The 13,396-nt window shown below is 37.7% G+C and overlaps 1 protein-coding gene across 2 annotated transcripts in view; it reads left to right on the top strand.

Moving 5' to 3' along the window:
- Positions 1–13,396, top strand: part of EPB41L4A (erythrocyte membrane protein band 4.1 like 4A) — a 324,982-nt gene that overhangs the window by 176,413 nt on the left and 135,173 nt on the right. For both annotated transcript variants that reach the window (XM_066274043.1, XM_066274044.1), the window contains one exon: positions 4,903–4,981. In XM_066274043.1, the coding sequence (XP_066130140.1) occupies positions 4,903–4,981 (79 nt within the window). The remainder of the gene's footprint in view (positions 1–4,902; positions 4,982–13,396) is intronic.

Here is a 13,396-nt window from a genome sequence, read left to right as displayed (position 1 = left end):
GACCCGAAAGACCTTTTTGGTTTCAGAAAGGGCCTATCTCTTTTGCTTTTGGTTTTATAAATATGAATCCATATGACTCAGTATAACTAAAGTTATGTGTATTAGCCTTAATTTCCATAACCCAAATTTTTATTTATAAATGCCTGTGTTTATATATATATTACACACACACACACACACACACACTATCCTTAAGTATGCAAAAAGTAGTTATTTTAAAAAGATTGTAGATTATCTTTTTTAAAAGTATGGTAAACTATATAACATAAAATGTACTATTTTAACCACAAAGTGTACAATTCAGTGGCATTAAGTACGTTCACGCCGTTGTGCACCCACCACTATTCATCTCTCTCTGAAACTTTTCATCAGCAGCAGCTGAAACTCTGGACTCATTAAACCATTTTGCTTTAATGTGCAAATTATTGCTAATAAGACCTAGTGGAGTCTTCTGGCTCTTATTACCCACATTCTCAGTCTGTACTTTTCATGTGTATTGGCTCGCTCTCTGTAGAAAAATTGGTCGGATGGTGCTGCATGGACCCCAAGGACAGGAACATGCACTAAGAATAAAACATTGATATTACATTTGAAGAAAAATCATTTAACTGAAGAATACATAATTTTTACGTTTTTCCTCATGAGATGGTTTGATAATTAATGAAGGAGAGTGGCTCTCACATCTTCAGTAGATTAGTCAGAAGGAATATCTGTAAAAATGACAGGTAAGTCTTGATTTATTAATCCTGTGTTAAGGGGACTCTCCATTATCATTAAAGTTCTTGAAATTAGTCTTCAAAAGGTAGATTAGAGGATTTCCAGTTTTTGGCTTCTGTATTTTTTGCTAACGTAAAACAATATTAACTTACTTTACATAAAGATTTCTTAAAGGTAGACTGTGAAAGGGCATGGGTTCAAGATCATAGTAACTTGGGAATTTGTTTCATCAGTGCCTGATTTTTATAGTGTCTTAGACATAGCCTTGTTCCAAAGATGTCCATTTCCATATCCTTTGATTGATCTATAAAACAGTGATGTTTATGAAAGATTTTGCTTGCTCTGTAGTTATAATTTTTTCCCTGAGAGGCTGTATGGAAGAGTGTCCAGAAAGCACTGAAGTCTAGGTATTAGCAAACTTGGTTCTTAGTTTGGGAGCCCTATCATCTTCCGCAAGGCACTTACCCCCTTGGAGTTTCACCTGCCTTGTATGCATTGCCAGGTGGTTGTTGAGAATCAAATGTTTAGGAAACATTTTTGTACTTCGTCAAATGAAATCAAATGGTAATGATGCCTTATGTTTAGAGCACAGGTCTGTTTATGTTTAAGTGGGAACTGGAGGGCCAATTTGGGCGATAAGTTCTTTTAGGAAATTAGCTCAAACTAAATGTTTCCAATTGTGTATTTTTCAAACTTTTGCATAATTGCTTCTCATCAAACATGTTTGAAGGGATGGGGTTTGGTCAGCAGGGTGTAATCTGTCATGTTCCGGAGGATAAAAGCAACTCTGGATGCTGGACAAGGCCTTCTTCCTTTGTGCACTGTCTCAACAGCATCTGTGCTTTTTCTTCCCCCCCCCACCAGATGCCAACCCCAGTGGCCTGTGGCACGGGCTGACCCATCTGCTCAGTCACACAGGCCTTGATTGACAAAGACGGATCAGCAGAGGGTAGACTTCCTGGCTCTTCTGCCTGTTTAATAGTCTGGGCCTCCCTGACATCTATATTCAGGGAGAGGGGGATGTTTGTCAGAAACACAGTGATGAACTAAACATAGATATTGAACATGTGGAATCAACCACTAATGGTAAAAAATTACAATAAAGTTTTTTTAAAAACAATTTTCAAAGAAGCTCTAGTGTCAGGAGTGCCCATCCGGGAAGGCATTGTGAGGGGACAGGAGCGGGGCTGTGGCCTTGGCTGTCTGCTGTAGCCTGTGTGGGTCATATAATAATAAATAATGATATCGTTTATATAGTATAAATGCATTATGGGTTTATTACCTTTCAATCTATTTAATTTCCCTTCCCCAACTTCTAAATTAATTTTACTTCATTTACACAGTTAAAAATGAAAATAGAGCCAGTCCTGTGGTGGTGCAGTGGATAAAGCATTGACCTGGAACACTGAGGTCGCCAGTTCGAAACCCTGAGCTTGCCTGGTCAAGGCACATATGGGAGTTGATGCTTCCCACTTCTCTTCCACCCCCCTCTCTCTAAAAATAATAATAATAAAAATAATAAAACAGAAAGATTAGGGTTACTTTAAGTCAGTTACACAGTATCAGAGACTGGGGATCACATGTACAGGTGGAACTATTTTCACCAAAGTGCATACTTTATGTCTTTTTTATTTGTGTGGGAAAGTTTTTCTTGAAGAAAAACATTAGAAACTACGATTACCAATTGGTGCAGCAGGTTAGCAAATCCTTTTAAAAATAGTTTTAATATAAGATCTAGTTAACACACTGTTGAGAAGTATGCAGTTTTGCAAATAGTGCAGGGTAGAGTCATGCTCTCTGAAATAGAAATATTTCTAGTAAAAGCAGAATATAAAGTGGTTGGCACTGAAGGGGCTTGTGTCCTCTTTCACAATATGAATGTTTAATTATTTGATATTTGCCTGTGCAGGTACATTTCCAGGCTTTGTTTCATACATATTCTCACTGGGAAAAAGGTTAATATGCGAGGGGATGGATGTGTTAGTTAACTTGATGAGGGGAGTCCTTTCACAATGCATATGTCTTTCAAATCATCACCTCTCTCACTCTTTAAATATCTTACAATTTAATTTGTCAATTTATACCTCAGTAAAGCTGGGGGAAAAAGTTTTCAGTTCCTCCTCTCAAAGTTTGCCACTGTTTGTCATTTCTTAGGTATTTTAGGGGAAATATATTTTAGTAGATAACTCTGTTTTTCACGAAAGGAGGTCATATTTCTACAGTCAGAAATATAGATTGGGAAAAAAGCAAAGGCAAACAAACAGAAAAGAAATATAGATTGGTGATTTTTCCCTCTCCTACCACTGCCCGTTTAAACAGCTGCCTGGTACCATGTATATCCTTTGGTTGACTTACATGGTCCACCTACTGTGAGCATCTAAGTTGTTTCCAGGTTCTTGAAGATTATTTTTGTATTTTTTTGCAATAGTAATGGGTGGGTGGTTTTTAAAACCATTTGTTTTGTTTATAAATAATCTTTCTTCATTATGAAGAAAATACATGTTGTAGAAAATGTGAAAAATTATATATAAATTAATAAAAATTGCGCAAAACCTCACTAACCAGAGATGAGAACTGACCGTTCTGATGTATTTGGTCCTGTCTCTTTTCCTTTGTCTGTGAACACACAGACCATACATATAGATACCTGTGGGGCTGAAATCCTACTTTATAGAATTCTGACCCTGTTTTTTTCATCTTATATTTTCTTGTGTCATTAGAAATTCTTGGTGAATATAATTTTTAAACAACTTGTAAATTACATGTAAAAATTGTATATATTTAAGGTGCACAACTTAATGTTTGTTTTATGTATACATTGTAAAAAGATCAGCACAATCAAGCTAAATAATCTTTACATAGCAAACCAGTGTGTGTGTGGTGAGGAGCATGTGAGAATATTTCATTTGTATTATCCTCTTAGCATATTTCTGATGTACAATAATACACTCTCACTAGCTATCATCGCCATGCTGGACATTAGACTCCCAGAGCTCATTCATCTGGCATACCGAAACTCCGTACTCTTGACCAATATCTCATTTTCCCTTCCCCCCAGTCCCTGCCAGCCACCGTACTCTCTGGATCTATGTGTGCAACGATGTTATTTTATTTTTTTAATTTTATTTTTAATTATAGTTCATATTCAATATTATATTGTATGTGACTGTTTTAGATTCTACTGGTAAAGGAGATCAGACCGTGTTTTGTGTGTGTCTGGCTTATTTCACCTTTACATAGCTATTTCACCTAGCATAATTCTCAGGCTTCATTTGTGTTGTCTCAGATTGGAGGGTCCTTCTTTTTTATGGCTAAATAATAGTTTAGTGTGTGTGTGTATTTTTTCACTGGTGGACACACTTCGATTGCTTGCTTCTCTTCACTATTGTGACTAATGCTGCAGTGAACACGGGAGTGCGCATACGTCTTTGAGATCCTGATTTCATTTTATTTTTTTAATAAATACCCAGGAGTGGGATTGGTGGATCATGTGATAACCGTATTTTCATTTTTTTTGAGGAACTTCCATACTGTTTTCCATAATGGCTGTATCATTTCAAATTCTCACCAACACTTTTGTCTTTTTCTAATTTTTTTTTTTTTACATTTTTTTACATTCCCACTAAACTTCTCTTTTTGATAATAGCCATTCTGATAGTTGTGAGGTAATGTCATTGTGGTTTTGATTTGCATTTCCCTGGTGATTAGTGATGTTGAGCACCTTTTCATGTATCTGTTGGCCATCTGTATGTCTTCTTTAGAAAATGTCTATTTAGGTCGTTTGCCCATTTTTAAATTGAGTTATTTGGTTTTTTGCTATTGAGCTGTATGTACTTCTCATATATCATATTTTTCGCTCCATAAGACGCACCTGACCATAAGACACAATTTTAAGGAGAAAAATAAGAAAAAAAATATTCTGAACCAAATGGTGTGTTAAAATATTTAATAAAATACTGTATTTTTCGCTCCATAAGACGCACGAGCATTTTCCCCTCCACTTTTGGGGGGAAAAATTGCATCTTATGGAGCGAAAAATGTGGTATTTTGGATATTATCTCTTACTTAGTAAATGGCTTGCAAATATTTTTTGTGAGTATAACTTTTAAAAGTTGTATAATATTACATGACTACTTTGGCTCATTTATAATTTGAAATTTAATTAATTTATATTTTTTCTTTTAGCTGGACCTCCATATACTTTGTATTTTGGTATTAAATTCTATGCTGAAGATCCATGTAAGCTTAAAGAAGAAATAACGAGGTAAAGTATTGCCTTCACTTTTGAATAATATATGAATGGCATATACGCAAGGCTTTATTTTAAACAAATGGGGTCAGCCATTTGGATGTGTGTCTACCTGCATTTTGTAATGCATCTCCTGCGAGAGTTCAATTTAAACCAGCATGCACGAAGCAGATCAATGTCTGATGATTGATGTGTTTGAACAATGGCATGAACCGGGTGACACGATGAGGGATTTTGCATCTGCTGTGATGGGATCTTTCCGTATCGTTATGTGAAGGACGCATTCAGCCTTTGTAGTCATACAGAAGTAGCCATTTGAATTGCATAAAGGAAGATATTTGATGCTCAGCTTGTATATGTAAATATAAATTTGAAGAGCCAGATATTTCTCTTTAATTGGTTGTAGCTTAAATGTCAGCTGTCTGGTGGTTTCATTTATCTCTGTAGGAAATGAAAAGTTGTCTTTAGTATTTTATGATGTATCACTTCACCTTAGTCATCAAATGTTTTATTTCAGTTAAGGCAGAATTTTCCATTGGTATTGATTCTATTGTTAAACTAGTTCATGCCAACATTTGAATGTGGTTTATAAAGAGCAGACAATTGTATTATAGTTTCACTTATTCCACTTGTGACCTGACTGCACGTGATAGCAAAAACAAAATCATCTTTCTTAACTTTAAGTGGTCAGTTTTTCTAATAAACCATCATCATTGGCTCAAGGAAAGCCCAGTCCATTACTCAAAAATTTGAAATCCCATCTCTGATAACTAAGGCAGCCTGTGGCTTTGTTCCTATTCCATTTTTTCCATCTTTTCTCTTAGACTTTGTTCTGTCTCGATTCTGAACGGCACACAGAAAAGTGAGAAGAGGGTAGGCTAATTAGGTGTTTTCTATTATACTCTGAAGTGCTATAATTAGGCTTTCTCTTTAGAAGTGTGCTGATGTCTGTGTTCACGTTTTCTGTCACCACATTGTTAGTGAGCATTTGAAAAGCAGGGCTGTTCATTCAGGCTTTCTGCAAGTGCACCTCTGTGGGAAAGGGACCGTTGTGTTGGGGAGATGTTGGAGAGTGACATATTTACATTAGAGTTTCATGAATAGTCTTTGTACTCAAGAAGGATTTCTGAGTCATGCACGGGCTCATGGGGAAACTGAATCCAAGTGGTATAAAAACACATTTCTATCTAACTCATTAGAGAACTGTAAGGGAAAACAGTATGAAAATCCAAAAAAAAGTTCTTCATTTTGAGGTTTTCAGTAACTTCTCTGTGCCTCAGTTTCTTCGGCTGTAACATTGGAGATGTACCTGCCTCAGGTTTTTGTAAGCATTCAGTAGAGTAATGTTTGTGAAGCTCTCATACAGTTGACCCTTGAACAATATCAGTTTGAACTTCTGGGTCCACCTGTATATACTGTCAATGTATTTTTTCTTCCTTATGATATTCTAAATAATATGTTCTTTTCTCTAGCCTACTTTATTGTAAGAACACGGTATAAGACATATAACTAGAAAATATGTGTTAATTGACTAAGTTATTGGTAAGACTTCCAGTCAACAGTAGGCTGTTAATAATTAAGTTCTGAGGGAGTGAAAAGTTATATATGGATTTTCAACTGTGCAGAACATCAGTGCTACTAATCCCTACGTTGTTCAAGGTTCAACTGTCGCTGGCTCTGTTTATCTCCTGGTAAGTGCTTGATAAATGTCAGCACTTATCACTTCATTTTCTCCTTACATCTTAAATGAGGGTTAGATTCTCAAAAATAAGTGATTTAATGTTACGAAGGAGGAAAATGAGTAGAGCTTTATAATGTATTACTGCACATCTGTTCACCAAATATTCATGATGACCAGAAATTTCCTAACAGCCCATTAACAGATTACATGGATTTGTGTTATGTATAACCCCACAAATAATTCAGTGCCACCTGTTTTTCCTCAAGTATTAGACCACATCATATAGTTAAGAACCAGATGACATAATTGGCTTACTGGTAATGACCATGATCTGTAATAATTTATTTTTATTGCCAAAAATATATAGTTGAATTTAGGTAAGTTAAATGTGCATTTAATATGATACTACTGTGCACATATTCTTAGTACGGGATGTCTTGAAGATAAGGTCTTGATTGATTTGCATAAATACACTAATTGAAATTAGTAGGCATAATAGACCTTAAGTAAAAGAGTCAATTACTTGAGGTAATTTTGGTGAAAGCAAAAATTTAAACAAAAAAGCAAAATCCTCCAATATATGCTGTTAAAGGAAAGGTCTGCTTAGGCCAGCATTTTCAAGTGGAACGTTTGTCTTGCTTCAGTTTTTTTGAAAACTTTTTCTGGCCTTTTCTGTACTGGCTCTTAGGTTGTTTACAATTTTTTGTTAAGAAAAATAATACTGTGGTAAACACGCTTATACCTATTCTTCCACGTTCTTTTCTGTAATCACTATTCCCCACGTATTGTACAGACGTCTGTCACTGTCAGGCCCATGTTTTACCCCTGCAGGGCACTGACGGTGTATTTAGCCATCCCCTGTGGTTGGCTCTCTAGCTTGCTTCCTTTTTTTAAAATTATAGATAATGCTGCCTTGAATCTTTTCATGTACACATATGGTTATACTACATATAGTAGTCCAGAAGGATGTTGTATTTAGAAAACAAAACAAACAAATAAAAACAAGAATGAAAATTGAATGGGATCCAAAGGAAAATAAGGTTCCAGACCATGAGAAATGTAAGTGAAAGAGTCATATCAAGTTAGAGTACCTGTTATGTGCTCTAAATTCTAAAATGTGTTCTAATATAAGCAAGGTTGGAGTACTCCAAGGTCATTCGTCCTAACATCCACCCTCATAGAATGGCCAGCTTCTCTGTAAACCATTTAAAGATACGAGTCCTTACTGCCTCGCAAAGCAATAGGAAATTCAGTATGAAATAAATGCCTGGAACTTCTATCATCCGTATTAGGTTTTCTTTCCAGGTCTATGCAAAATAAATCTAGTCTTTCTTCTCTTTGTGAGCCCTTTAAATAATTCATGTTTTCATGGTATCTCTTAAACTTGTTTTTAGTTCTTATTCAAACTGTTATGACAGCCTTCCATATATTCCATGTCATGCACAGCTCTGAACGCTCTGCAGCTTTGGTAAGCATAATATAAGCAAGGTTAAGAAATGGGCTTTGGAGTCAGAAAGACTGAGGTGCATCCTTGCTCTACTTCTCACTAGTTATAATCTTCAGATAATTGCCTATTTTTTTTTCTCTTTTCTAAGAGAGAGGAGAGGAGATAGAGAGACAGACTCCTGCATGCACCCTGACCAGGATCCAACCAGCAACCCCCATCTTGAGGAATGCTCTGCCCATATGGGGCCATGCTTGCAACTGAGCTATTTTTAGCACCTGAGGCAGAGGCTCCATGGAGCCATCCTCAGTGCCCCAAGGCAGATGCGCATGAACCAATCAAGCCATGGCTGCGGGAGGAGAAGAGAGAGAGAGAGAAGGGGGATGGGGAGGGGTGGAGAAGCAGGTAGTAGCTTCTCCTGTGTGCTCTGACCAGGGGTCAAACCTGGGACATCACATACTGGGCCGATACTCTAGCACCGAGCCAAGTGGCCAGGACTACCTAATCTTTTTAAAGTCTGTTTTCTTATCTGTAAAATGAAATGATAGTATTTCTTCAAAAAGATGTTGGAGGAATATAAGACAATACATGCAAAGTATTTATGCAAAAATGAAACTGTTCAGTAGATGGTACAGGTTAACTAAAATGGAAACAGTAAGAATTTCACATTTTCAAACTATTGATTACAAAACAAGGGAGGAAAAGACCAACTTGGAGCCCTGAGCTAGGTCTTGCCTGTTAAAATCAATGCACTAATCAGAACTTTTTGGGTGTAGTTGTTTATTTAACTATGGATCATCCTACTACTGCTTTCTTTTCTGCATTTTTTGAATTTAAATGGAGAGACAGAATTCACTCACTCACCTACCCTTCAGCTAGTAACTACTCAGAGCATTGTGTTTTAGTGCATTGAGTACCAAAGAGATTCAGCAGTGACCAAAGAACATTAGGGTTGCAGTCCATGAAGAGAGAGGAGAGACTGTGCACTGCTTTGTTGACAGCACCACTTGTGATGTTACTGAAATTTTCCTGAACTCTTAAGGATCTAACAACTATTTCTATCAAAGAAAATAGTTCCAAATGACTTGTTCATAATGAACATTTTGTAGCTTCTAAAAACAGGTTTTTGCTTTTAAGTTTGTTTTATAATTTTTTTTTTTTTTTTTCATTTTTCTGAAGCTGGAAACAGGGAGAGACAGTCAGACAGACTCCCGCATGCGCCCGACCGGGATCCACCCGGCACGCCCACCAGGGGCGACGCTCTGCCCACCAGGGGGCGATGCTCTGCCCCTCCGGGGCGTCGCCATGTTGCGACCAGAGCCACTCTAGCGCCTGGGGCAGAGGCCAAGGAGCCATCCCCAGCGCCCGAGCCATCTTTGCTCCAATGGAGCCTTGGCTGCGGGAGGGGAAGAGAGAGACAGAGAGGAAAGCGCGGCGGAGGGGTGGAGAAGCAAATGGGCGCTTCTCCTGTGTGCCCTGGCCGGGAATCGAACCTGGGTCCTCCGCACGCTAGGCTGTTTTATAATATTTTGTAGTGTTTTCTGGGGATTGACATTAAGCTCATCAATTATTATTATTACTTTGGGCATCCATATTCTTCACGTTGTGAAGATTAGCTTGTTTTAGCTTTTGTGTCTCTAAGTGAAGATAGTGTTCCTCAATTTATTAGAGCGAGATTCACTTTCCAGTAAGGATGCAAAGGAAATTTGTGAACTTTAGTGGACTATACAAATGTAAGGTGATACTATTGTTATTTGTTCCTGTATTTTTTTAAAATTAAGTGAGAGGCAGGGAGGGAGCGAGGCAGAGAGACAGACTCCCACATGTGTCCCAACCGGGATCAACCCAGCAAACCCCGTACAGGGCAATGCTCTGCCCACCTGGGGCCGGTAGAGAAGCAGGTGGTCGCTTCTGTGTGCCCTGACTGGGAATCAAACCTGGGACTTCCACACACTGGGCCCATGCTCTACCAATGATGTTCTTGTATTTTAATCATCAGTTTTAAACTTCTCAGGCAAAAGTATTAGCCAGATCTTTTTTGTCCCTTTCTCTTGAGAATTAATGGATACTTTCCTCTACTATTTTTCCTCTTAAGCTATACATACCGTTTCCTGTACGGGGTTTAATATTGTTATCATTTTATTTATTGATTTTAGAGGGAGAGGAAGAGAGAGAGTAATAGAGAGAGAGAGCAAAACATCTATTTATTGTCCCACACTTACTTATGCATTCATTGGTTGATTCTTGTATGTGGCCTGAGGATCGAACCCACAACCATGGTGTATCAAGATGACCATTTTAGCTAACTGAGCAACTGGTCAAGGCTGTCCCTCACATTTAAGTTTACCCAAAGTGATTAGGCTCCTATTGCATGCTGTGTTCCCTCTCTGTGGAGTTCAGGGAACAATCCCGCCTTTTGTGAGGGAGATACTCTCCTTCAGTGACCCATTCAGCTGGCACCAGACATCAGACTTCTGCTTGTCCCACACCTTTCACTTTCCTCACCGATGTCTCAAGTCATTGGAAGGTGCACCCCAGGCTTCTTTGGTGTGAGTGTTGCTGGCTGTTGTTCAGGAGAAACTTCTATTTGGGATCCTGAAAGAACAGGGGTCTCTGCCCCTTCTCTAAGCAAATCCTCTTTTCCCCTTCCTCTTGCTTCTGATACTTGCTAAATGGTGAATGGTCCACAACATCTTATACATCCTTGGTGTCAGTACAGCTCTGTTCATTGAACAGAAGATATAGTGAAAACAGTGAGGCCAGTATTTCAAGCCCTTCACGTGTGTTGTACTGTTGTGGGAAGTGTGTAAAGGAAGGAAGACGGAGCACATCTCCCCCAGAGCTCACCATCTGGCTTGGGAGACAGTGCATATACACCAGTTTATTAATTTCCATGGGAAGATAACCAGTAGTTGCTTTATGAAGCTCTGCTTTGCACCAGAATGTGTTCTGGAAAGCTTCCTTAGCAAGCTTCCTATCATATTTAGTCAGCATCTTTTTTCTCCGGTAGGGGTACAATATAATTAGGGTCACAATGTAAGTTATTATCCAAACCCTGACACTTTGGAGAATGGCCAGGAGAGTTATTAATAATTAGGCATGTATAATAGGCACAAACTTATAACTGTTCTAGGTAAACTAGAATGTAGATTTATCCTAATTAAAACCAGAGATACACAATGACTCAAGCATTCATTCATAGCCTTAATCAGAATGACATAGACAGAAAGACCCAGCAACTCTAAATCTGTAATTTAAATAAAATAATTGGTTGTATTCCAAGTCCCATAAAATGGTCAAAATAATTTATATACAGTTAATTAAAAATTATACACAATAAAGTGTTTAGCATATAAAATATGATTTTACTATATCATAAATTTTTCTTATATAAAACAAAATACTTATCATAAAGATTAATCAAGTTTCTAATTAAAATAGTTTACTTGTCTTCTTTGATTTTAGTGGATTTTTTTAATGCAATAACTTTATGATTTCTGGTATCTTTATAAGACAAGCTATCTAGAGAAGTTTGAACAGATGTCTTTTCTTTTCTTTATGAATTTCTCAGAGACAGCAAAGAATGTTCAGTTTTTTCCATTTTCATTCATCTGTCTCTCTGTTCATAGAGCCATCCATCAAAACAACAATTCTTTATTGAGTAGTTACTGTGTGCTGAGCCCTATATAATGAGGATAAAATTTCTGTCTTTTGCATCTGTTTGTCTTTTCTCTTTTTGTCTTTGTTTTTTTTACCTCCTTCTGTTTCTCTTTGGAGAAACCTCTTATGGAATTAGGTCCCTGAGTTTCTGTATCTGGCAAAGGATTCGACTCTTCAGTCAGATGTTATAAAAGTCTTAATAGAGCAAGACAAATATGCATCTGTGACCCATTTCCTTAAAAAGAAATATGCTTCAGGGAAAGAAATTCCAAGTTAAAAACTGAGACAGAGAACGTAGCTAAACACAGGTTTCCAGTCAGCAGCAGTGATTCTAGTGAAATGTCTTTTCAGCTTATAAGCTTTTGCATTTAATTTCGGCTAATATCACTTTACTCCTCTTCATGAGGAGCACAGATGATTATACCAAAGTGGATTTGATATCCAAACATTCAGGCAATGGAAAGTAATTATGTAGGGCTGGAAACGTGATTGCAAGTTATGGAGTGGTGGTAATGGGTAGTTCAGTGGTTAATGGCAAGAGGTTTGGCTCAAGTAGCAGAAGTCTTATAAGTTGTCTTAAGGATCTTGAACTTTATCCTGGAGAGTTTTAGAGGTTGTTTTTTTGTTTGTTTGTTTAGATCAAGAGAGAGGCCCTGTTTATGTCTTGTCTTGGGAAGGTATTTTGGAAGGGAGATAAGTATGAATGTTGGCAGAGCAGTGAAGGTTTAGAAATCCAGTGGGTAGTGACCTGGACCAAGAGATGGAGAAAAGTGTATGGATCCCCAGAACAGCAGATTCAGAGGTCAAGTGATACCAAGTTTACACATTGTTCCTAGGTTCTCTTACTGGGGTGTCTGGCGAACAGTGGTGCCATTTACTGAATTAGGCAGTGGGTTAAACAGATTTTCACTGAAGCCTGTGTGTACAGTCAAAGTTGGTATCAGTCTTTTATAAATAATAAGAATAGCATCTAACATTTGTCTTTCTTCACTAAGGGCTTTGGTTGTGAGCATTTAGAGAGGAGATATTTATCACAGCTGATTTTCATAGTTCATTTTTTTTGCTTTTTTCTGTCTTCTCAATGACATCAAGAGTCATCTTGCAAAAAAAAGATAAATCACAAAGGACAGACTGAAGTGTGAATGTGTGTGTGTGTGTGTGTGAGAGAGAGAGAGAGAGAGAGAGAGAGTGTGTGTGACACACACACACACACACACACACACACACACACACAGAGACCAAGGCTTGTGTTGATGATTCACTGTTTGGTTCATAAACCTCTGGCCTTTCTCACCCCTTGGCAGAAGGCCTGAATGGCAGTATGGGGTGGGTGGGTGGAGGGTGGAAAGCCAGCCAGAGTTGCCCAGCACTCTCATTAAGAGAGATCTAGGATAAGCTTTCCTAGAATCCAGGTCTGGCTCTGTTATTTAACTGTTGTGAGGTGTCCGGCAAATTACTTCACCTCTTTGGGTCTATTAGTTTCTTCCTCTGCAAAAAATGGAGGCGATGATAGTTCTGACTTCATTTTAAAGTCTTTTATAAGTTATTGTATATAAGATACTTGGAATGAGTTACTATAATGACAATGCTTAGAACAGAGGGTGGCACTATTATTTAGGTTTTCTTTAGGCAAATGGAGTGAGTG

Source organism: Saccopteryx bilineata, chromosome 4 (genome assembly GCF_036850765.1).
Source record: "Saccopteryx bilineata isolate mSacBil1 chromosome 4, mSacBil1_pri_phased_curated, whole genome shotgun sequence".
NCBI classification, from domain to species: Eukaryota; Metazoa; Chordata; class Mammalia; order Chiroptera; family Emballonuridae; genus Saccopteryx; species Saccopteryx bilineata.
Note: the sequence above shows the minus strand (reverse complement) of the source record. Positions and strands in the feature narration are given on the sequence as shown.